Source organism: Paralichthys olivaceus, chromosome 2 (assembly GCF_024713975.1).
Source record: "Paralichthys olivaceus isolate ysfri-2021 chromosome 2, ASM2471397v2, whole genome shotgun sequence".
Taxonomy (NCBI): domain Eukaryota; kingdom Metazoa; phylum Chordata; class Actinopteri; order Pleuronectiformes; family Paralichthyidae; genus Paralichthys; species Paralichthys olivaceus.
The window spans coordinates 12,280,145-12,303,323 of NC_091094.1; the positions used below are offsets into that span (position 1 = coordinate 12,280,145).

Here is a 23,179-nt window from a genome sequence, read left to right on the forward strand (position 1 = left end):
GGAAGGCAGGGATAGTCGAGGACTCACTCCAGGCTGTGGGATGAATGCATTTGGGATGAATGACAGAAGTGCCAGGATACAGTCCAAAAAGATTTCTCTGAGTGGTTGTGGGAATTTAAGTAGACATTAGTAAACATTAACACAAAGGTGAGGCGGTCATGTGGCCTCACCATGCAATAAATAAAGTCACTTATAGCCTAAAGTGCAAAGTAAACTGAAACACATTTCTCTTTTTTCAATATGCAATATGGAAAGTTGCCTTCGTGTCATCAAATATTAGACAAAAAACGCAGAGGCACGAAAAAAAATACAAAAGTGAAAATACTGATTATAAACTAAAGTATAAAACAATAATACACTGTGGAGCAATAAGATTAGCAGCTCAGACTGGATCTGGCTACAATGTTGATACTTATAATGTTCAACATACAGTAATATTACACTTAAAGTGTTCACCACAAGTTTACCAATAACAGCCATTAAGTGGATCTAAATTCATTATGCAGTCCTTTGTGTTTGAAGGACGGGCTGAGACAAAACAAACTCCTACGCTGGAGTTAAAATCATTTAACAACACTAATACCAACAAATTAACAAGCAGCCATGTGGTTCATGTGTGAAAACATTTTTGTGCACAATACAGCAAACACAGAGCAACATTTGGAGTCGTGTTTGTGCCCCCTTCAAAATTAGGTCTAATATTCTCTCATTTTTAGCTCTGTACTGTTCTGGTTTTTTACATATATCAATAAAAACCAACATATCTGTTGAACAGTGTATCACCTCCGTGTGACTCTCCTCCTCTGCCTTCATGACTTAGTAATTCTACGAACTAATAGACTGTGATGGTGAGATAGAAACATGGTGGTAACAAGGTTTCACCCAGACTGCACCTACCTTGTTACCAAACCAGCAGGCTGAAGATATGAATCACACATTCCACACACCCACGCTCAAACATGACCATGAACTCAGCATGTATTCTGGGCCAGTGCAAACGAAACCATTTTATCATTACATTACATGCAACATGTACGTTACCCTTGACAAGAAGTATTTTCAGCTACAGGAACCGAAAGTAATTTTTATCAATATCAAATCAATGTCATCAACATAGCTGATTGTGCTTTATATGCATGTTGGGTCTGAACTGTGCAGAAGTACGGACTGAATTCAAAAACTTCATTATCTTTGTTTTCAGTATTATGTCAAATCTTCACATGTGGTAAGACAGTTTATACCATGTCTCTTTCCTTCTATCTACAAATGCAGTTGCTGGGTTTTAATAGGCTGCTTGAATGAGTTGAGTAAACTCCAGGCAGTTCATTCATTCAACTCAACATTCGAAGTTTTAACAGCTCCAGAAGTGTGAAAATGCAAACTAGGCATATTAAGCTGAATTAACTTCAAATCTTTGTATGTACAGTCTATGCACTACACACTGATGCTTTGCACACATTGGTTAAAATCTGCTTAACAGAACGTTGTCAAGGTAATGATGAATTTTACAATTTTACATGGAGAGTTATGTAAGCCCTTTCACAAAGAGAGGGATCCAGCTCATCTTACTCAAGTTGCAGATGGATGTTTGATTTTGGTGATATTTCAGAGAAATGAGGTAATAAAACAGCAGAGATTCAATCTATGACCACAGGAATCAATGTGTATTGTTGCACTATATTAATGAAACAGAGGTGGATGTGAAGTTCAGAACATTTCTCCCTGAGAGGTGGAAACATCAGACGACCTTCAAGTCCATGAAAAGAACCCATGGGACTTTATTATGTTTCACTGTGTTTATATAAGGACTTCCAGCACAGAGACACACAAAGTGACCACCTCTTTGAATCAAGAAACAATACTATTTAACATCTATACCATAATTCATAAGCTAAGACAAGTATTTACTTCATAGTCTGACAATGGAAAAAGAGTATCTCATAAATAACAGCCTTCAGTCTCCATTTACAGGCTGCTTAAAATCCTCCTCTTCATGAACAAAAAGATGGACAAGGTTCATGAACTCAGGGGACAATGATCTCTACCTTTGCTGAGCTGCTGTAAATGTTTGATTATGAAGTGTCTTTTATTTTTGAGTTAATGATATGCATCTTATATTTGTGGTTATTCACCATTATGTGCTTTCTGTTTCTTAAATCCTATGTAAATGAGCATGTGCATCTTTTGTTTGATGAGATCACTCCCGTCAGTATTTCTCCATCTTTTTTTATTTAGAAATACTGGTTTTACCTTCAGGGTATTTAATTAATACAAATCACTCAGAGTTTAGGTACCCATCATATCCTCTGCTTTTGCAATACCAGCATTGACAGAGGTTCTACATTTTGTGGCCCATCTATATAATAACATTTGCAATCATAGATAACAGCTGTTTTATAATTCATGTAGTGTATAAATATGATCCACACCACCAGGTAATCTATTATGGAATTTATTTTATGTACAAACAGAAACAATTTTGTATAAACTGTACAATTTCTTTAACATGCTGAGACAAAAAAGGCATAAACACAGAGGAAATACAAAACAAACTGTAAACTAGGGATGTGGACTTACTGTGCATATATACAACTTATAAATTATGTCATTCACTTTCTCAATATAGCCTAAATTATAGATTCATTTCTATTGCTTGGATCATGGCATTAAAATGCATGATCATCATGGATCAGATAAGGAGTGAAATCATTTTAGGAGATCATCTCTTCAGCTTCTGTGCCATTTCTTTTCTCCTTGTTAATGCAGACATGGTGGAGCTCATCTTCAGGAAGAGGCATATCATCTGCAGGCAACAATGATATGAAGTATTATTTGAGTTTGAGAAAAACTACTCATTCCAACTCAGTGAAACGAGCGAACATGGCTTTGCGGACTGCGTCTTTATAAGTGTCAGAAGCAGAGAGGGTGTAGTTGGTGCCTTTGGTGCCGAGCCCAGCTCCTTTTGTTCTCAACTGTGCCTGAGGAGGGAAACAACAAACTTCAGTACTTTGTAGAGATATATACCATTTTGGGGGCTGGTGGGCACAGGGTGCACTTAAGGAGCAACCAGGTCATTGTTGTGAATACCTCAATTGGCGTAGTGATGCCCTGTTGGTTGCGACCAAGTCCTTTTCCCTCCTTCCAGCCCATGGCCTGCAGCATTTTGTTCCCGATGTTGTCACTGTTGAGGCCGTCCTTTGTGGGCTGCTCATAGTTTCTGCACAGTAAAAAGGGGATGTTTAGTGTTTTTCAATTTAAATATGAAAAAATTAACAACTTGACAGGAAACTTAAAAGATAACGTATTAGTACTTAAAAAAACCATAAAGGTGCTTACATGACTGGTGTTGGTTGGCTAAATTTCTTCTTTTTGGGTGCCGGTGGTTCTGGGATGCCATATTTTTCTCTCCTCTCAGCTGCTCTGTCTCTGTACTTCAGCTGTTCACAAGAAAAATAAAAACATTGTGAACATTATCACTTTCAAAGAAGAACAATGCGACTCTCAAACAGCTGGATGATTCCGTATTGAGCCAAACCTCAGACTCTTTCCTCTCCAACTCTTCCAGCTCTGCTTCAGTCATTTTAGATCTGTGGAGAACCTCCAGGTTTTTCTAGAAAGAACAAGTGAAAAGATGGTTTTCCTGACTTGACACTTTTGATTCTCCCATTTCAGGTCTGACGAGAAAATGCATGGTGTTACCTTGTGGAGGTCAGAGAGTTGCTGATGACGAACTAGACTCTCTTTATTGGGAAACTGTCTCCTACAGAGCAGGCAGGCTAACTTGGTCCAATCAGTCAGTTTGTCATTGACTCCATCACCACCATCCGGCTCTGCTCCGCCCTCTTCTGGGTCGCTGTCTCCACTGTAGGCTGCCACAAGGCCACACTGACCACACCATGGATAGACAAAGGCATGTATAAACATTGTTAACAGATAAAACAACCTGGATATAACAGAACGTTTCCACTGAAACTAGAATGGCAAACCTCATGTTTTGGAATGAGTAAGAGTCTCACCTTGGAAGAGTGTGCTGAGCTGGTTGGTGACTCTTCCTCAGCGCTCCGTAGCACTTCTGGCATGAATCTTTCTAGACCTCCCGCCTGCTAAAAAAATTATAACATTCATACAATCAATTAATTTGCATTGGGTCTGAGGCCTACATCTGCACATCTGCACTCTCTGACCTTCATATATAACTGTCTACCGGATTACCTTCTTTTCAAAAAGTGTGAAGCCAGCATCAGCAGCTGCAGCCTCCTTCCTCTCTTCTTGACTAATAGGCTGAAAGCTGCTCCTGAAGTTCTCTTTCTGCTTGTTGAGACTTTTAGCCCAACGCTCCATGTCTTTAGCAATCTGAAAGAATTAAGCAGATTTGAACAGGAACTTATTCCCCAAAGAAAATTCAAAATTCAATTCAAATACGCTACGATAAGTATTCAGAAAATGCTACAGAGCAGACGCAGTAGAAGGAACTATGTGCTGTGGTGGGTTTATGATAATACCTGCTGAGCAGTCTTGCTTTTGGGTTTTTCCTTTTTCTCCTTGCCTTCTTTGCCTCCTGCTGCATTATCATTTTGTCCAGCATTTGGGTCAGTTGAGGCAGGTAAGTACGCCTGCTTCTCACTGTCCCAGTACAGATACTGCTGGGTCTGAGAGTTGTAGTAATACTGAAAGGATGCAAAAAACAAATACGTACATGATCAATATGAATTCCTGACAAACGATCACCAATGTGACAGTAAACAAAGAGGTGTCTCACATAGCTGTGAATCACTACTTACATGCGTGTTTGGGTCATAGTAGAGGCCAGTCTGAGGATCATAATAGTAGCCAGAGGACTCATCATACTGATAGGTGGATGTATCAGGGACAGCTGTCAAATATACAGCATGATATCATTAGCAAGAAACAAAACTTCTCCTCTGAGTTATACCACAGGTTTGAATATGAATGGAAATGAAAATAGGTAGATGTGAACCTTTCACAGAAACACTGCATTAGCATTTATGTTTGCCAACATGAAGACTTTAATTTTGTAGAATAAACAAGATGGATAAGATCTGCATTTTGGTTCATTTTCTGAATTCATCTTTTATATATTTGGTTGCATATGTTACTCAAAATTAGGTTTTTGGTTCATTTATAAAACATAAAGCCTACATTACATTTCTTTTTCATAAAGTTTGATAACGACATCTTAGAATCATTGCCAACGTTTATATATTATACGTTTAAACATTGGCCAGTTCAGGCTCTAGTTTTAAGTAATAACAGTTTTATTTATTTATATCAAATAAGTTAAGCTTCAGCAGGAGTATAAGTAATACAAAACGATCAGCTGCATGGTCCACAAATTGGTTTCATATTCAGAGAAACTATCATGCCATGTACATGACAGTGACCTTGAAATGATTTAGCACATCATTCATCATCATCATCATCATCACAAAGATCAAAGAGAAACAGAACAGGTTTGAAGTGATCCTCATACCAGTGCTGGCTTCATCTGTCTGTCCAGAGGCTGTTATTGTACTGGCAGTGGAGATGGTGGCCAGAGGAGATGCAGCTTCAATGCCTGAGAGATGTCCTGCCTGGGATCTGCCCTCCAGTTGCTGAGCAAGTGTCAATGCCTGCATGAACAATATTGTTATTTTTAGACTGTTACACTATGCATTTTAAAAACTGTACTTCAGTATAAATACAGAATTAACAAGCATGTGGGTGTTACCTGAACAGCAGGGTGTGAGATTATATGTGGTTGGTAGACTTGTGCACCCTGTGAGATCACTATTCCAGCTGCAGTTGGAACCATCTTCACACTTGGCGCAGCTAAAAATCAGAAATGCAAAGCTCTTGTGAATAATTTTTCAAATCCTCAAAATCAGTGTGCAAAGACAAATTATCATATTATTTAAAATGCAGCAGATACTATTCTGTGCCGGATGCTTCTAAAATCAGAGGTTGATCTACTTAACTATAACAGTGTTTGATGTTTCAAAAACCAGTGTGAACTGTTAGAATAAGATGGTAATCTCAGTTATGTGTCATCACAAAAAGCACAGAGCCCTACCCTACTAAATACTGCCTCTAACACTTAATAAATATTCAGTGACTGACATCTTTGCAGCATGAAAGCATCTCATACCTCCTAGAATTCCATTTCCCTGTGATGTGCTGGCTCCTGCTGCTTGCTGGTAGTACGTCTGGTACTCCTATTTAGAAAAAAAACATTAATTGAAATAAAAATATTCGTTTACAGGCTTTAAAGGATTGAAACCATATCACCAGAGAATGTACACAAAAGAGGTGCATATTACTGCCATTGTAGCTTGATCTTTTTAAACAATAATCAATTACAGATACAACCGTGTGTCTCATTGCTTATGATGAGTACTAAAGTGGTAATTTTAATAAATGTTATCAAGTTATCAGACATTATCTACCCAAGCAAATTGTGTAATTTTTTCTTCTACTAACCTGTGACATTGGAGCGTAGCCTTCTTGCAGGTAGCTGTACTCTGACATCCCCTCTTGGCTCTATTGTGGCCGAAAAGATAAATCGTGCATTAAGATTCTGTGATATTAATACTGGGAGATGATTATTAACAAGATGCTGAAAACACACACCTGACTTGAGGACCATTGGGCTGCAGCAATGGCTGTGCTGGCCACAGAGAAGGCACTGACACGATTCCCATCAGGTAGTAAAAGATCCCTAAAATGAAAAAGGGTCAAAAATCACAAAATAGTAAGTTCATTTTATGTGGTTTAATCTCTACCTTTATTTGAAAGACTACTGGCTATACTCACTTTCTAGCACTCTTAGCATAATCAACCCCGATTGTTTTTCCATCTAGTTTTAGAGGAGGCTGCAATCCCTGTAAGATGGTTAGCAGCTGAGAAGCCTCCTGTGAAAAGAAGTGATTTTAAGTTAAATGAATGAGGTGGTAAGTTCGGTGGTTGAGAATTTAACAGCACATTGTGACTATGGTCATTTGTCGATATAAAGAACACTTTACTAGTGGAGAGGACAGTTGTACAAAGGCAAAGCCTCTGTTCTGGCCCGTCTGCTTGTCCTTGATGAGGCGAATATTGTTCGATGACAGATTAGCATATGGTGCAATGGCCGTCATGATGGCTTCCACAGTTGTCATGGCAGCAATATTTCTCAGGATGATTGCTGTCCAGAACAAAAGTCTATATTTAAAAACAATTTACCACTGACAGAAAGTGCAACATGGCATATGTAAAATAGAACTCTCTTACTGTCGCCATAGAAATCTCCACTGGATTGAGTTTCAGAGACTCCTGTATTACCGCTGGTTTCACTTTCTGTTGAGAGAATGACAGAGGTAAGAGGTGCATTAACATCAACTTCAGAGCAGAGGAATTAAAGAATTGGAAATGAGATATAAAGTTAAGTGTCAAAAACTTGTGCTAAAATGTTTACAGTATCAGTTTGACTATCTCATCAATTCCATGTTTTGTGTTTATTCCCCATTTTGTGTTACTGTCAGGTAGAAAGGAAAAATGCATGCTTCTTTCCCAATCTATGCACTTTGCCTACATCTGACAGTGTCAACACTAAACAATCCATATCACTTGGTTTACTAGGCCTGTGCAACTCCAAGAACACAAGCTTTGCGTTGCATCCCGGCACTGCTGCCTCAGCCTGTCAGTGGCCTCTTGTTGATTAACTACTTACCAGCTTTGGCTGCTCCACACCTGAAGCACTTCAGCCTCCTCCGGAAATTGTACAGGCCACACTGCAAGTAACCGTTCACATCATTTTTATTATACACCTACTAAAGCCCTTCACAGTGCTGCCTCAGAGAGCAGCCAGTCTATATTGGTGCAGCATACCATACTTACCTCAGACACAACCTAACCTTTACCGCTCATCCAAATGTAGGTGTAACCAAAAAAATAAGCTGACACAACTAACAATTGTAATTTAAAGACCAAATATGTGTGTGTTTGTGTAGTGTTTTGTAGTAACGTTGTTAAGGTGATGTGACCATGAAACTAAAGACTTACAGTGTTGCAGAGCCAGTCTTCATACTTGTTTCTGGGGTGACTGTAGTGCATGTCCACACTTTTGCCTTGGATCGTCAGGCGTTTCTGAAAGAGGAGGACAAATGTCAACCAAGTGCTAGTGGTGAGAATTCATCTCATCAACAGAGCAAGCAGTGTCGGAAGGGAGAGAAGGGGAAGAGGGACCCCCATCAGATAGCCTTGTGTTAAAGACAGCCACATGATGTATATGTGAGCATGATGTATAGAGGGTTCTTTAGGTGTTTGGGACCCGCGTGCCCAGACTAAGCTGGAGCAGAGTGTACAATGTGACCCTAAAAGACATGTATTGGCTTCCCACAGAAATGTTAAGGAAGAGAGTGACTGTTAAAAAAATGAAAATAAAAAAAAAATCTACTGAGAGGGCTCTGTCAGCAGGGTAATGATGTGTTCTTTATCTTAAATGCAAATTCCTTAAGGAGATGACCTCACAATCTGAATAAAATCTGCAATTCTGATGCTATTGCCATTATATAAACTTATCAAAATACTTAAAAAAGAAATCATTTATAACCATCTATATTAGTATAAACATTTTTTTTCTCTCTGCAACACACAATTTTTTTTCTAAATGATTAATAGCTTCCACACTACTTATTTAATACACTTTGGTTGCCTTTTAGGTTATTTTTCCAGATCCCCAAGATTAAAACTAGACTTGGCGATTGTGAAGCAACCTGATTGGTCTCCATCCATCGGGTAGCATCTTGCAAGTGATAAAAGTCCACGAAGGCGAAACCACGGCTTATACCTAGAGACAGCATTCAAATATAGACGGGAGGCGTGTTAGTTAAGAGTCCATGGGAATATTATTCAAAGTCTTCCACAAACTGCTTCACAACCCAGGCCCTTTTTTGTACACAATGGGCCACTCCTTAGGAGTTTTACTATAGCAAGAAATCCTGCTGAATATCACTATTTGAAACACACTCAACATCAAAGTGAGTGTCTACCAACTGACTTTTTCATAACTATTATTGCTTCTGTTACTTACCTTGGAAAAGATCCACAATTAACTGAAATGAAAAGTCTGTTAAGTAATTTGATAAAATTCTATTAGTTGCTATAGGAAAATGGGTCTGAATGGAAGCAGCTTGGCCCTATGGTCAAAGACTGGGGGAAGGTTGGGGTCCGTCTTTTACATCTGGTTCTCACCTGTTTTTTTCTTCATCAGTCTGACATCCACTGGCTGGGGTCCCTCCAGCTGGTCAATGGCAAAACGAATCTAAATAACAACACAAAGATTGTACTTTCACGTTTTTATACTGAACCTGTCCCATTTAAAAATGGCATGTCATCCAACAGAGTGAATTGTTAACACACATACAACAAAATTAGGCACAAAGAGTTAATACTTACATCATCCTCAGTGACATGAGGAGACAGACCCCAGAGCATGATGGTCTTGCTCTTCCTCTCATCCCCAGGCTCTCTTCTGTAATCCTGCTCTGGGTAGTCACCATCCGAGTGATAACCATCTTCTGATCTATCACTGTTGCGTCGTTTACGGTCTCTTTGCTTTAAAACAAATACAATCAATACATCAATTGCATAATAATGTCCTCAAAGAACAAAACATTTCAACCAAAACATCATGGTAGATTTTTAAGTCAGGACATATTTGAATAACTACCTCTGGACTGTCTCTGGATGCTCGACGGTCTCCACCCTCATAACGTTCACTACGTCTCTCTTCCCCCCAGCGGCGCATGTTGTGTTCACGCTCCGGATCCCTCTCTCTTCTATCACGCCATTCTGATTCATCACGGGCCTGGTCAGAGCCATATCTACCGCTACGTTCTGTCCGACTAATCCTATTAGGGACAGCATAAAATGGAAAAGTAAAACATCAGCACAACATTGCATTTTTTTAAGTGATCCAAGTAAATACTACTACATCATCAAGCTCAACTTCACCAATTCTTGATGACCATAGTACATAAATAACCCTGTCTCAAATATTTACATGTATAGATTTTTGTAATGCATGTGGATAAAAGGCATCTTAAACATTTATACTAGTTTTTAACAACATTAAAAACACTGTTTATGATAACACACCAACAAAATATTTCTAGAAATACTACAAGATCAAGATTGAAAAGTTAGTTGATCTTGATTTCTCTGCATGAGCTACAAAGCAGCCACTGATTTACAGTTAGATTTTAACTTTTAGTATGTGTACTTTTTTCAAATATAATGCTAATGTATGGAAACTTGCTTCCAAGATGGAGTTGGCCACTGTCATAAGAAATGTCCCATCAGGCATCAACATCAAATTATAATTTCCCCTCATTTAACCTGGGAAAACGTCAAATCAACTATATAGGGATGACTGCAATCATTAATAACGGGGGGGGGTTCTGTAGGATACTACATGGTCTGCATATTCGTACAGATTACTCATTCCTGGAATACAAAAGTGAACTGGACCTTAATTAATTTCCGACAATTAAGACTACAGACATTTTGAGTCCTCCAAAGGACGGGTCACTGAGCTGAAATTCTGGCTAACCACACCTAGCATGGCGACAGACGCCGGAGCAGTTACTCACCTTTTATCGGCTCCCATTTTCCACTCTGCTTCCACAATCACACGACCTGTAGAAATAAATAATGCAGATTACAACCATGCAAACGCCATGTTGCTATTTTAACACTGACATCGTCGCACACACGACACAAGTCTCCTACAAACGAACCATCTAGTTAACATGCGCACAACAGGACGGTTGTAAAAACATGGACACGGTCTAACCTCAGCAAACGATAGGCGGTAAAATGTCTCTGCTGTGAAAACGCAGTCACTCACCGGTGTCGGTTGTTCGCAGTGTAGTTGATAACTTTTACTGTTTCAAAACAATACTGGAAGATTTACAAACAGCTGAATTCATCTCACGTTCAAGGACTTTCGACAACACCACTATGGCACCTTCTTCTTCCCAAGATGCATTGGTGCACAACCCGGTGCATCACGGGTAATATCCTGCCCAGAGTTTCCCTCATAGGCACAGGAAATTAAAATCGGTCTTTTATGTTGATATTACGAGTACTATTTGGGATGTAATGATATGAAGATGGCTTATTGGGTTCGCATAATATTACTGCTGTCTGCCACCGCTAGAGAAGGACGCCATGTTACTCGAATATTGTTCAGGTGGTGCCTGAAATTCTATACTGAGGGCAAAACTATTCCCAGACCGCCATTTTACTGTACATATCGTCATGTATCTTGCCATGTTTGTACTGATTCAATACCCTCTTTAAATTGTTGTTTGTTGATTAAACTCCATTCAATTTAATCAAAAAAAATGATAAAATTGTAATCGCTTAAATGTATTTATATCATACATTTGTATCTATTTCATGTGATGTGAATGCTGGAATAATTGATCTGGAAGTTTGACTTGGTTCTACCTGTTTTTGCAGAGCTACAAAATGAAATATGGTGCCTCGCTCTGATGTGTGTATGTATGACGTCCTCTCATCATTTCTGTTGTTTAAGACATGAAGCATATTTAAATGGTATGGAGGGCTGTGCTGATTCCACAGAAGGAGAATCATCATTTAAGTCCTGCATATTAATGCATTACTTACAATATTACATTGTTAGATATGCAGATTGTGCAATAATAGTGTTTTATTTATATGATGATGACCCTGTGTACAATATGCACAACAGGGCATGTTTGCTGTCCAGCTTGTTTGTTTTTAAGATACTGCACGTGTTGATCTTCCCTTGTTATTTATCTGTATGTCTTTGTTTTGTTTGAGTATATTGAGCACAACTGAGAACTACACTCTAGAAACACATTTCATAATATGAATCACTCTTGCGCAGATAATTATTTGCTGCTATGGGAAACACAGTTATTGTTTAGCATTTATTACAGTATTTAAATCCCAAAACATCACCAAACATTTAACTGTACAAGCATGGTTCCTTAATAAAGATGACGCCACAATAACTTGTTCAACATGGCACACAAGAATGTTCCTCTTTTATAAATCTCTGATGTGTTAATGGTAGTGCATACAACACAGACAGTTAACAAATTGTGCTGATACCAGATCCATAACTGAGCTCCATGATGTTTTTAAAACCAATACTAATGGAATTTATTTTTTATTTTGTAACATTGATCATGTTTGAATCGCTGACGGCCAAGACTGACCGATATCTTCTATACAAATGCATCATGAGGTAAAAACAACACAAAACTTAAACCATTTAATATAAAAAATGGTCCACATGGCCCCAGAAAAGGAGGTGGAATCCATATCACTTAATCCAAAGACTCAGGGTGAAGGGGAATTGGAAGGGGTGGGGGGGCAGGTAGCTCCAGGATGCTATGGATCTCCATGATGAGGTCTAGGTCAAAGTCTCTCCTTTTGTCACCTGGAATGAGACACACATTTCAATGATGTTACATTTGTTTTGAGATATTCATATTAAAACAAGCCATCGGATCGTTCGAATTCCACTGCAGGAAACTTACTCTGGCCTCAATGTATTCAATCCTCCTCTCCAGCGCTGTCAGCTTCTCATTTAGAGTGGCCAGACGGGATCGACACGACATATCTGATGGAATCAAGTTGCATTTGTTATCATTTGTAACATATTAGTGGAGCAGCATGTCTGTAATGTCCATAAGAAAGGACAACATCCCTGCTGGTAACTTGGATGAGTGACTCTGCAGCTACTGCTATGACATAAATGACAGCGGAGCAGGCTAGCGTTAGCAGTAGCTTAGACTGGCGTTAGCTATGACACTACTCGACTGTAGAAGTCTTTTGACTGCACTTTGTAGGCAGCTAATACAACTTAAATCAAAGTGTAATGCACATCATCACCAAACTGTCGTATTTGTACGAGAAAACAGCAACCAGCCCGCAGCTAATGATAAAGCTAACTGCTACATGGGAGTGGCCATTGAAAAACATCAACACCAGTGCTAGCCACACACAGGAAGGCTAGCACCAGCAGCTAGCTTGCTCCACAAATTCACACGAAACAAAGCGTGGGTTCCTCGGAACTGCTCGTTGGAAACTCACCGAAGGAATTCAGAAAGTCGGCGATTTTCTTGATGCTGCTCGTGATCACTTCTATGTACTCTCGGTTGGCCCAGTCCTGGTGAATCTCTCTCTGCACTGGGTCCTCCTGGCCGGCCATGTTGGACGATTCGCGATACGGCGTAGCGTTCATTCCGGGATAGATCCCTGCGCACGTCCAGGCAGGATGGCGCAGACAAGACGACTGTCTGTGGTTCATGAGCAGAAAGCCTCACGGAGGAGGCAGAAAAAAGAAGATTCATATTAATTTCGTAATATATTTGATAATGTTTTAGGCTAAATAATTCGTCCATAAATGTAAATATAGCAATAAAGGAGCCTGTTTTGTTTTATTTTTCTAAAAATGACGTTGAATTATATGTTAACCTAATTTCCAGTCATCCAACAAAAGGGCTGTTTAAACTTGTAACATCTTTAAATTCTGCAGGATAATTATATGATTTATATATTATACAACAACCGTGGCTTGTATGTTATTGTATACAAACCCATGTATACTTATGAGGCTTTATTCTGTTATTTTAAAATAAAAATAATAATAAATTAAAGAAGACCCCTGCACAGGCAAGACAACTCTATACGTTTCATAAATCAATAGCCTCATCTAGTAGTTAGAATAAAACACACACTAATTTACAATTACAAATTTTGCCCTTATAACATATAAAGTAATGCCACACCTCAGCATCAATTTACGTTAAATAATCAATGCACGTAACCTAAGCCAACTGAAGGCATTATTGTCTGGTACACAGCATCCCACAGTTTATCTTTTTAGAATAGAAAGACCTCATAGCTCTGCTTTAATTTGAGTAAAGTAACACACACACAAGTGCATCTTCCAGAGGTGAAAATTCATGTTGAACACTCACCAGGTTCTTAATGTCAAAGTTACACTGGTTAACTTCCCTGAATGACGGTTGCCAAGCAACAAGATCTCAAAGATGTTACTGTTTCGGATTTTGTTCACCTAAAACAAACACTGGCCACACAAGTCAGATATCATCATCTATGGTTTGCAGATAGTCGAGAATGTTGTGATGCGTGTGAACTCATTGAACAGACATGCCGACAGCACTTGGTATGACAGGAAATGTTTATTTTGTCAAGCAATTTGGAAAATTATGATATGAGTTATACACAGTGGTTGAGTCAGGCTTTTACATCTTCATCAGAACCTCCCCTCACAAAAAAGGCTTCAAGGAGTGTCTTCATTTAGTAAACAGGCTTAACAACCACATTGTACTGCACTGGAAACACTCATATCACATTTTTAATAGAGCTGCACAAGATAACCAAACAGATGTGTGACTGCTGATACATACTTCTGGCCAAACCTGTTAATCTTTACAGTTAGCCTGATTGTTTATCTACTTGACCTTCTGGAGCAGATCTTTAATATCTGCCTCGATATCAATGGTAAGGAAATTTCTGCTGTAGCGCTTGTAAGGCTCTCCATCTGGGCCAATCAGGAACTTCTCAAAGTTCCAGGAAACATCGTTCCTACTCACTGGACTCCAGATGATGAACTTTGGATCACTCATGAGAGCCATTGTATCGTCGCTGGGAAATGGCAGGCTGTTCTTCAGATAGACAAACAAGGGGTGCGCATCCTTCCCATTCACATCCACCTTCTCGAGGAGCTGGAACTTTGGTTCAAAGCCATTCCCAGGACGGACATACTTCAGACATCTTAGGATTTCTTCATTCTTGCAGTTCTCCTGTTATAAAAAGAAAAATATTGACCAACCGAAGAGCCGATTAACAGTGTGACGTTGAGCTTCTAGACGATTTCATTCAAATTTTTAGGCCGCAGGTGCATTCAATTTTGAATAACTTTTGTTTTACTTTAGAGTATAGAGTATTTCCATTTGATGTGACATGTACTCCACTTAAGATAGTTACTGTAAATCTCAAAATTAGATTTCTGAGTGCTGAAACCATCAAATAATTATAAAGGCAAATGAATAGAATACTACTATAATATATTAAGTTGTTAGTTATTATTATTAGCTCCACTTCCAAATACAACAGTAAAGTGCTACTTTAGCCTCAACACATTTGTCACACAACACCACACCATTGCGTGGACAATTACAATGCTATAATAATAGAATAATACTTGCAGTGACATTTTGTAATCAGACATTTCCTTGCAATGTTGCTTAAAGGCCTTCGAGTCTAAAACATTTTTGGTCACATTGTAAATATGTAGGATTATATACATCTCAATAATATCCTCACATGGGGGAACGTGACTTGCCTGATGTCCAAACTGATTGCAGGGAACACCCAGAATAACGAGCCCCTTGGAGGAATACCGAGAGTACAGCTCGTTCATCTGAGTGTAGTCCCTGGTTGTTGTTCCTCAGAGAGACGCCACATTTTCTACGAGAACAACTTTCCCCTTTAGTGCAGCGAAGCTGAAGGACTCTCCAGACAGCAGCTTGGCGGTCAGCTCATAAAACCTCTTCGCGTTTCCAGCCATTCTTCTGAGACTCTTCTGGTTTCCGGGTGAATTTAACGAACACTTCAGGAAATCCACTTATTTTTATTCAGGCGGTCCAACGTCAACTAGTCCAGCCTTCACCTTCTTCAGGAGGCGGTGCGTCAAGTTTTTTTCAATAGTTAAATACAAATTCAACAGACAAAACCATTAACAATAACAAATGTATAACAATGGAGGACTGAGTTAATTTAATGAAAAATGACATTAACATGCACGTAGAAAAAAAAGCACGAGACCTCTCAAGAGTAAAATCCATTTAACAAAAAGTAAATAAATACAATAAATATGTGGATTGAATGTGATGAATTAAACTTAATAAACTATTAATGGAAACCAACTAAATGATACTGCTGACAAATATCCATAAAACAGTAGGACTTTCTCAGTTTTTATCAGTTTCAAAGAATCTGAATAAAATGATAATTCTTTAAAAAATATATTGAATCTCAGAATGAGTCTTTAAAAATCAACATACAATAACAACAACAATGTAAGAGTCCTCTAATTTAATACAAATGTATGTAACAAAACAAAGTAGAGAGATTACAAGAGAAATGTTCTAATGTTTTGAACGTTATACAGAATGCACATTCATTAGAATCAATGTTGAACCTAAGTCTAGAACATTCATTACAGGGAAAAATATCACTCATTGTTTTAAAGTGCACATATTTAGCTTCAGAAAGCTGATATATCTGTGAGATGTGTTTTGAATGAATGAAAAGCTGGTCATGTTAGATACGATATCTTGGTAAGAATAGAGAATTGAAAATAAAATGGAAATTAATTTAGAATATCTTTAAAATGAGCAAGAGCCAAAAAATGCTTTCTCCTCCTTTAGCCATCTAAATGAAGCAGATGAGGCCCAATACACATTTACTTAAATTATGTTTTGTTTATTTAGATTTATTAAACGGATCAATGTAGTCTATACCAACAGACTGTAGGGGGGGGGGGGGGGGGGGGGGGCTGTGTTTTTGCTTTAGGTCACCAGAGGTCAGCATTGCACGCTGGGCAGACTGCTGCTGTCAAAGGTGGGGGAAGATCCAGCTCCTTCGATGGCGTTTAAACAACAGAATATACGTATCAGTGTTGTTTTGTCACGTTCACAGATGCATCGCTCATTTTGAAGGATGGTTACTTTCCTCGGACTTCGCTGGCTCGGGTTTATGGAGCAGTTTTGTGAGAGGAGCTGCTGCGCTGCGCTCTCGGATGCGCAGTGCGCTTTGCTGCTGAGTGCTGCTGCTGCAGTGTAAACAAGACTGACGCCGTCCAGGGTCTGCAGCGCCGGTGTGAGAAGAGATTCATTCATTCTGGATGAGTCCAGATGATAAATGACTTCTTAGTTTCAACGAGCATATTTGTAATTATGAGCAACCTGCGCCTTTTTCTCTGTGCGTAACGACGTCTCCAGGACTGAAGCTGGCCTGAGCGCTCCTCGAGGATTGTCCTCTTTTTTTTTTTTTTTTAATCAAACTTGATCTGTCGCCTCTGAGCATCCAGCGTTTCATTGAGTCGTTTTTTGGTTTAATTACATGGACTTTGGGGAAGCACCGACTCCTTCCTTCCAATGACCGACGACCAGGAAACCTCAGACTCCGAGGACACGACTGCGTCCGGGAGCTCGACCTTGCCGCCGCCTCTCCGGCCGCAGAACGAGCGCCTCCAATGCCACAAGAGCAGCGTGTGCTCCCGCTCCTACTTCGTGGTGGTGATGGTGTTTTTCCACGTTTACATAATTAACGTCATCGCACTGCTGTTTTACGTGCACTACATCAGCGGACAGGAGGACGCGAGCCCGAGTCGTGACGCCCCCAGCAGCGACCATAACCACCGCCAGCAGCAACAGCAGCAGCATCAGCAGCATCAGCAGAGCACCGAGTCCAGACGGCCGCCATCAAAAGCTGAGTTTCTGCGTGATGTGTCGCTCACTAGGATCGAGGGAATAAGGGTGAGTGATGTGAGGAGGCATCATCACCACAGTTTCATCTGACACACACACACACATAGTCACTTGTGTGGTTTCTCTCTCAGGTGGGGCATGTCCAGAGTGTGTCACTGGTGCCGGGCAAAGTGCACGAAATGCGGACTCTGAGTCTGAAACCTCTGCTGTTTGGTAAGAGCCAAAACACCCATGTGGCAATAACAAATGTGCTGCTCACCCACATCAGCCTCTAGTGGCCAAACAAGTTCCTTCATCTGGTGAGAGCAGGTTCATCCAACACTTTACCTCTTCCTTATTTTCATCTTCATCACTACCTATAACCCCAGACACAAACTCTATAGACGTGTTGTATGTGTGTGTGTTTGTTAAAATCAATTACAGCAGGAAACAAACCAATAAGTCCTGAGGCACCCCCCACCCCCCCTGCTCTGCACATGTGACCCAGTTAAGGGCTTATAGCTGAGAGCAGAGATACATCTATGCCTGGAAAACACACTTAGCCATGTATCATCCTCCAGTATGCAGCCATTATGTGCACAAGAGTAATTATCACGTACAAAAGTGGAAACTTTATAGTGTATTAGGTTTCTGCAAGAGCTGCAACTGCTTAAATGCCTATCCTTGTTATGGCAGCAGTTAATTGCTACATTGGTTATTGATTAACAATGAAAAATAGCAACCATAGACTGTAAATAAAGATGGATGACACGTCTCCATTCACTCCCACTATCCAGAAATGAAGCCAAAGTATCCCAGATACGAACGCTGCCATCTTGCATTATTTGAGGCTATTGAAACAGTGTGAAACTTGATTGACAGCTGAGACTGACAAGCTATTTGTCAAGCACATGTAACGGCAACATCTTGATACTACAGGTCCTTCCCCCCCGATGGCTACTTCACAGACTCTGGCTCCAAATGAGGTTATCGGTGCAAGATAGTAACGTTCCTATCTTGGATATTTTGGCTTAATTTGTGGATAGTGGTAGAAGGTGAAGACGTGTTGTACATCTTTATATAACCCATGTATGATAAGATCTCTATTGACAAGATCTTCACTGTGCTATCATGTTAGACAAAGTAAAGCAGGAAATCAGGAAAAGATAGTTCTGCCTGAAATATGATCAAAAGAGTAATTTGATTTCAAATGAGTTCAATACAAGGTACAGATCCAATTCAATATGGCAGGTTCACAAATAAGAAAATAACTAAACAGGTGGCATGAAAGTGTTGAAATCAAACAAACCTGTTGCCCCATTCTCTGTAGCTTTATCTCAGTTAGTCTCTGTTTATTTCTGCAGAGATCCCTGGGTTCCTGTCAGACGATGAGTGTCGTGTCGTGATGCAGCTGGCTCAGCTGAAGGGGCTGATGGAAAGTCAGCTAATGGTGCAGGATGGTCAGGAAGAGCTGGCCAAGGAGCTCAACCTCAGCCCAGAAGAGATCTTCAACCTTCTTGATATCAACCAGGACGGACAGTTGCAGCTCCATGAGGTGTATGTCAGTTAATGGATCGTTGAGGACAAACTGAAGCGTGTGACGCGCAGACGTTTCTCGGCTCAGAGTTGGTTAACTCATCCTGTCTTCGCTGTCCTGTACCTCCAACAGATACTCACTCATTCTCGAGTTAGAGACGGGATTTGGCTCACGCCGGAGAACCTGCGAGAAATCTATGCTGGGCTCAAAGCTGACAAGGATGGTAACGGTAAGAAATTCATGTTATTTCTGAATTTAGGTTTTAACCAAGACTATCCACTTTGCACTTTTAAACAACATTCCTTAATATGACATAAATCTCTTATTTGTCAATAAAAGTTTGCTTGAGAAAGTGTTGCACATAATTATAAACTTAAACTGTCTAATTTAGGAGGACAATGTTATACACTATAACAACAATGGTTGTGGGTTCTGACTAAAATAAAAGTTAGGATAATTAACTATTAATCATGTTTGGAATTTCAAATGAATTCCCCTTTTAACCATCTGTGATAATATATATTTTTGTCTCAACAAAAAGTACAAATCATAGATGTTATAGGAATCATGAAATATTAATATGATTGAAACTTTAACTCATTAAGAATAATTGCATGTAATGTGTGTGATAATGCTGCAGTTGCATTTTCATAATAAGTGATCCTCAAATTATGGATGCAGCATATTAACAAAGTTAATGGATACAAACTTGATGTTCAAGGAATATTGGTTATTATATTGGCCCAATAAATAAGTGGCATCTAAGAATTAAAACCTTTTTATTTCAGCCATTAATGTTGATTTCTTTCATCATCCAAAGCTTTAGCGAGGCATCAGAATTCCTTACATTCTCATATTTGGGGCAGGATTGCTTAGTCTGGAAGAGTTCAGGCTTCTCAGCAATGATGCCTTCCAGCGCTTCCTGCTGCAGCGAGGGGTGAAGCGGAGTCAGCTGGTGAGAAACAGCAGACACACTTGGCTGTACCAGGGCAAAGGAGCACACCAGGTCCTCCAAGACATCAAGACGAGGTTGGGAAGACACATCATTTATTTCTGTGGTTCTGCATGTTCTTGCATTTGTATGACCCTTAAAGGGATAGTTCACCCAAAAATGTAAATTCACTCATTACCTACTCCCCACTCTGCAAATGGAGGGGTGGGTGAAGTGTTTGAGTCCACAAAACACTTTTGGGGTTTCAGGGGTGCTGCAGCCAAATCCATTACAATTGAAGTAAATGGTGACCATTTCTAGGTCCTTTACACCGTTTTTTGTAGCCTAAATGTTCGCTGTGATTCAAGCACAAACGCAGCTCTAAGGCTAAAAACATAGTGTAAATTACAGTACATAAGTGCATTTTCATTTTTGGGGAACCATCACATCAATTATAAGGTACATATAATCTCTCAGAATGATTCAGAAATGACTGTCCCAGACTTTCCCAATTTTTATATCTTTTCCTTCATGTTTCCCTAACACAGGGTGACTCGCCTCACCCGGCTCCCGGCCACATTAGTTGACCTCAGTGAGCCGCTCCAGGTGGTTCGCTATGAAGAGGGCGGGCACTACCACGCCCACCATGACAGCGGTCCCGTCTATCCCGAAACCGCATGCACGCACACACGACTTGCAGCCAACACCTCCACCCCTTTTGAGACGTCTTGCAGGTGAGATCACTGAGCTGCACTCCGTTTTTTAAATAAAAAACAAATCTGTGAATGTTGAGATATGATTTCATCTGTCCGCTGTGATTACTGAGCTGTGTACTGACACTCCATTGTGACAGCTGGCATGTTTGTGATACTCTACATTGTCAGTTTGGAGAAATGTGCGTGCTCGTCACTTGTTTGCAAAGTGTTTGTGTGCGTGTGTTTGTTTGCACCGTACATGTGCGTGTCAATTTAAATCTGTGTTGCACACTTAGGTACATCACTGTTCTCTTCTACCTGAACTCTGTTGAGGGGGGCGGGGAGACCGCATTCCCTGTGGCAGACAACAGGACCTATGATGAAGTGGTGCGTAATTGTGTGTGGGTCTGAAGATGTGTTCAGAGAGCCCTGCAAAAGTAATGTGTACAAACTGTGCATGTCTTTTGTATCTGTGTTAGCTCCCTTTGTTTTTTAGTGCGTGGGTGGGCCTGACGTTACACACACACAGTGTCGCTGAGTCTGATTGTGTGTTTCAGTCTCTCATACAGAACGACGTGGATCTTTTGGACACCAGGAGGAATTGTGACAAGAGTAACCTGAGGGTGAAGCCCACCAAAGGGACGGCTGTGTTCTGGTACAACTACCTTTCCGATGGAAAAGGTAGGATTCCCATGAAAACTTTACAGAAACAACACTGCATTTCAACAACTTCTCATTCCAATTTCATTCAGTGTCAGAGTTTTTAGTGACATCACTCTCATGTCAGTACGGTAGCCGGGAATTTCTTAGCTTAGCTTTGAAACTGGAAAGAGGGGAAAAAAGTTTACCCGCCTCAGTCTGCAGGAAACAAAATCCACCTATCAGCACCTCTAAAGTTCAAACACATTACAATCTGGTTTGTTTAATCAGTGTAAAAGCGTCACGTTGAGGTTTTTATAATGGACTGTCTGGTTGTTTCCACTGGTCGGCAACCTCATGTTGATGCACGTTTACCACGCAGGCATGAGTAGTAGCGACCTTCTTATCCAACTCTGTGAGAAAGTGACAATGCTTATTTGTGATAAAACTTTTCCTTTACAAATGCTACTGCAATTTCCATTTTGCAGTTTTAAACATGAATTTTATTTTTGTCCGAGATGCTGGTGCTAGTGCGACATCTAGTGGCATTGAACTTCATTTATATAACCTTTAATGTGGCATTTTTATGTTGTGCTGGTGCAATTCAGGCAAAGATCAGAAGCCAACATATAAAATGATGTGAAGAATTTGTTGTTCAAGCCCACATTGGTTTTGTTAAAGATGATCAAATATACAGAATAATAAATTTAAAGACTTTAACAGCAGTCCAAATACATTCAGTTTTAAATTAGGAAAACAAAACATGTGTCAGCCATTTTAATAAACAGAAATTATATAATGGATGTTGCTAACCAAAGTTAACAGAGGTTTTTTTCATCAATAGGTTGGGTGGGCGAGCAGGATGAATACGCTCTGCATGGCGGCTGTGTGGTCACCCATGGCACTAAGTGGGTCGCAAATAAATGGATCAACATTGACCCGGATTACCAGCGTCAGGCTCGCTATCAGCATCTGGTATCACGGCAACCAGAGGAAGAAGAGGATGATGAAGGTCTGACTCTGAACTCGGACATACAGAGCTCTAACATCCATCAAGACTTATAAATAGCTCATAAACCAAATTTATATATATACAAAAAAAATCTACCTAGCCTTCCTCAGTCCTGTGCACAATTTTTTTAGTAACATCCTCTGTGACCAGTATGTAGAGACAAGATTTATTCAGGGAACGAAGTCACAGTAGGTTTATGCAACTGTAAAGAGATGCTTTTGGTAAAATGTTGCTCAGATATTGTTATGCTGTTATTTTTTAATCAACGGATATTTCCCATTTTAGGAATGTTGCACTAGAAACTCATACAAGGAGTTGAGTCAAAAATAAAACATTCTTTTGCATGAGTTAGTTTCTTGAGGTTTTGCTGTTGCTATGAGCAGAAATTGCACTTGAAAACTGAAATGGCTCCTGTAAACATTTCAATGTCCTACCTTGTTATTACTGCCATTACCAAAAAGGCTCAAACACTCTCAGTGAGATGCATGTTGCCTTGTCTCTGATCCTTGAATTTTACATTATTTTCTGTCAGGTTCTTTAAAATTAAACTAGACACTTGTTTGGATGTTTCACTGTGTTAATTTATTATTCTTTTCATTTGCTAATGCACTGTAACACTCTCCCACACAGAATAAAAGAAAAGTAAGAAAATGTGTAACAAGTCTGTGTCCTCTTTTATCTTCCTTAAAAACAAAATGCATAAATATCAATATGATTGGCTAATTGGTTTAATTTAATTTAATTTAATTTAAAGGTTCAGTGTGTAGAATTTAGTGACATCTAGAGGTGAAGTTGCATGTTGCAGCTGAATGCTCCTCATCTCACCCT

At 39.7% G+C, this 23,179-nt stretch overlaps 4 protein-coding genes across 4 annotated transcripts; 1 reads left to right on the plus strand and 3 right to left on the minus strand.

The window, feature by feature from the left end:
* Window positions 1–2,436: 2,436 nt before the first annotated feature.
* rbm5 (RNA binding motif protein 5) lies at window positions 2,437–11,049 on the minus strand. The gene is made up of 25 exons (XM_020101679.2): window positions 10,886–11,049; window positions 10,629–10,674; window positions 9,707–9,887; window positions 9,433–9,591; window positions 9,229–9,298; window positions 8,751–8,824; window positions 8,038–8,121; window positions 7,706–7,766; window positions 7,267–7,332; window positions 7,020–7,180; window positions 6,811–6,908; window positions 6,628–6,715; window positions 6,478–6,537; window positions 6,146–6,212; window positions 5,729–5,829; window positions 5,492–5,630; window positions 4,782–4,873; window positions 4,503–4,667; window positions 4,213–4,353; window positions 4,017–4,103; window positions 3,700–3,885; window positions 3,536–3,610; window positions 3,337–3,437; window positions 3,088–3,217; window positions 2,437–2,978 (listed from the first exon to the last, which is right to left on the minus strand). The coding sequence occupies exons 2-25, from the start codon at window positions 10,643–10,645 to the stop codon at window positions 2,853–2,855; spliced, it is 2,529 nt and encodes an 842-aa protein (XP_019957238.1). The 5' UTR covers window positions 10,646–10,674; window positions 10,886–11,049; the 3' UTR covers window positions 2,437–2,852.
* Window positions 11,050–11,943: 894 nt separating this feature from the next.
* brk1 (BRICK1 subunit of SCAR/WAVE actin nucleating complex) lies at window positions 11,944–13,333 on the minus strand. Its single transcript, XM_020101522.2, has 3 exons — window positions 13,129–13,333; window positions 12,573–12,655; window positions 11,944–12,472 (listed from the first exon to the last, which is right to left on the minus strand). Exons 1-3 carry the CDS (start codon window positions 13,277–13,279, stop codon window positions 12,446–12,448), a joined length of 261 nt encoding a protein of 86 aa, XP_019957081.2. The 5' UTR covers window positions 13,280–13,333; the 3' UTR covers window positions 11,944–12,445.
* Window positions 13,334–14,224: 891 nt separating this feature from the next.
* On the minus strand, window positions 14,225–15,726 carry gpx1a (glutathione peroxidase 1a). The gene is made up of 2 exons (XM_069536250.1): window positions 15,410–15,726; window positions 14,225–14,867 (listed from the first exon to the last, which is right to left on the minus strand). Exons 1-2 carry the CDS (start codon window positions 15,632–15,634, stop codon window positions 14,517–14,519), a joined length of 576 nt encoding a protein of 191 aa, XP_069392351.1. The 5' UTR covers window positions 15,635–15,726; the 3' UTR covers window positions 14,225–14,516.
* An 888-nt stretch (window positions 15,727–16,614) lies between these two features.
* On the plus strand, window positions 16,615–23,004 carry p4htmb (prolyl 4-hydroxylase, transmembrane b). The gene is made up of 9 exons (XM_020101689.2): window positions 16,615–17,606; window positions 17,690–17,771; window positions 18,902–19,092; window positions 19,207–19,303; window positions 19,941–20,103; window positions 20,554–20,739; window positions 20,997–21,087; window positions 21,258–21,381; window positions 22,184–23,004. Exons 1-9 carry the CDS (start codon window positions 17,226–17,228, stop codon window positions 22,402–22,404), a joined length of 1,536 nt encoding a protein of 511 aa, XP_019957248.1. The 5' UTR covers window positions 16,615–17,225; the 3' UTR covers window positions 22,405–23,004.
* Window positions 23,005–23,179: the final 175 nt, after the last annotated feature.

Excerpts from the sequence above, each read along its gene's own strand:
- p4htmb (XM_020101689.2), top strand. The coding sequence starts at position 17,226 with ATGACCGACGACCAGGAAACCTCAGACTCCGAGGACACGACTGCGTCC. Across the intron at positions 19,093-19,206 it reads GACAGTTGCAGCTCCATGAG|ATACTCACTCATTCTCGAGT; the intron begins GTGTATGTCAGT and ends TACCTCCAACAG. Across the intron at positions 21,382-22,183 it reads CTACCTTTCCGATGGAAAAG|GTTGGGTGGGCGAGCAGGAT; the intron begins GTAGGATTCCCA and ends TTTCATCAATAG.
- brk1 (XM_020101522.2), bottom strand. The coding sequence starts at position 13,279 with ATGAACGCTACGCCGTATCGCGAATCGTCCAACATGGCCGGCCAGGAG. Across the intron at positions 12,656-13,128 it reads CGACTTTCTGAATTCCTTCG|ATATGTCGTGTCGATCCCGT; the intron begins GTGAGTTTCCAA and ends TGATTCCATCAG. Across the intron at positions 12,473-12,572 it reads TTGAATACATTGAGGCCAGA|GTGACAAAAGGAGAGACTTT; the intron begins GTAAGTTTCCTG and ends GTCTCATTCCAG.
- rbm5 (XM_020101679.2), bottom strand. Across the intron at positions 7,181-7,266 it reads TGGAGATTTCTATGGCGACA|CAATCATCCTGAGAAATATT; the intron begins GTAAGAGAGTTC and ends TGTTCTGGACAG. Across the intron at positions 4,668-4,781 it reads ACTATGACCCAAACACGCAT|TATTACTACAACTCTCAGAC; the intron begins GTAAGTAGTGAT and ends GCATCCTTTCAG.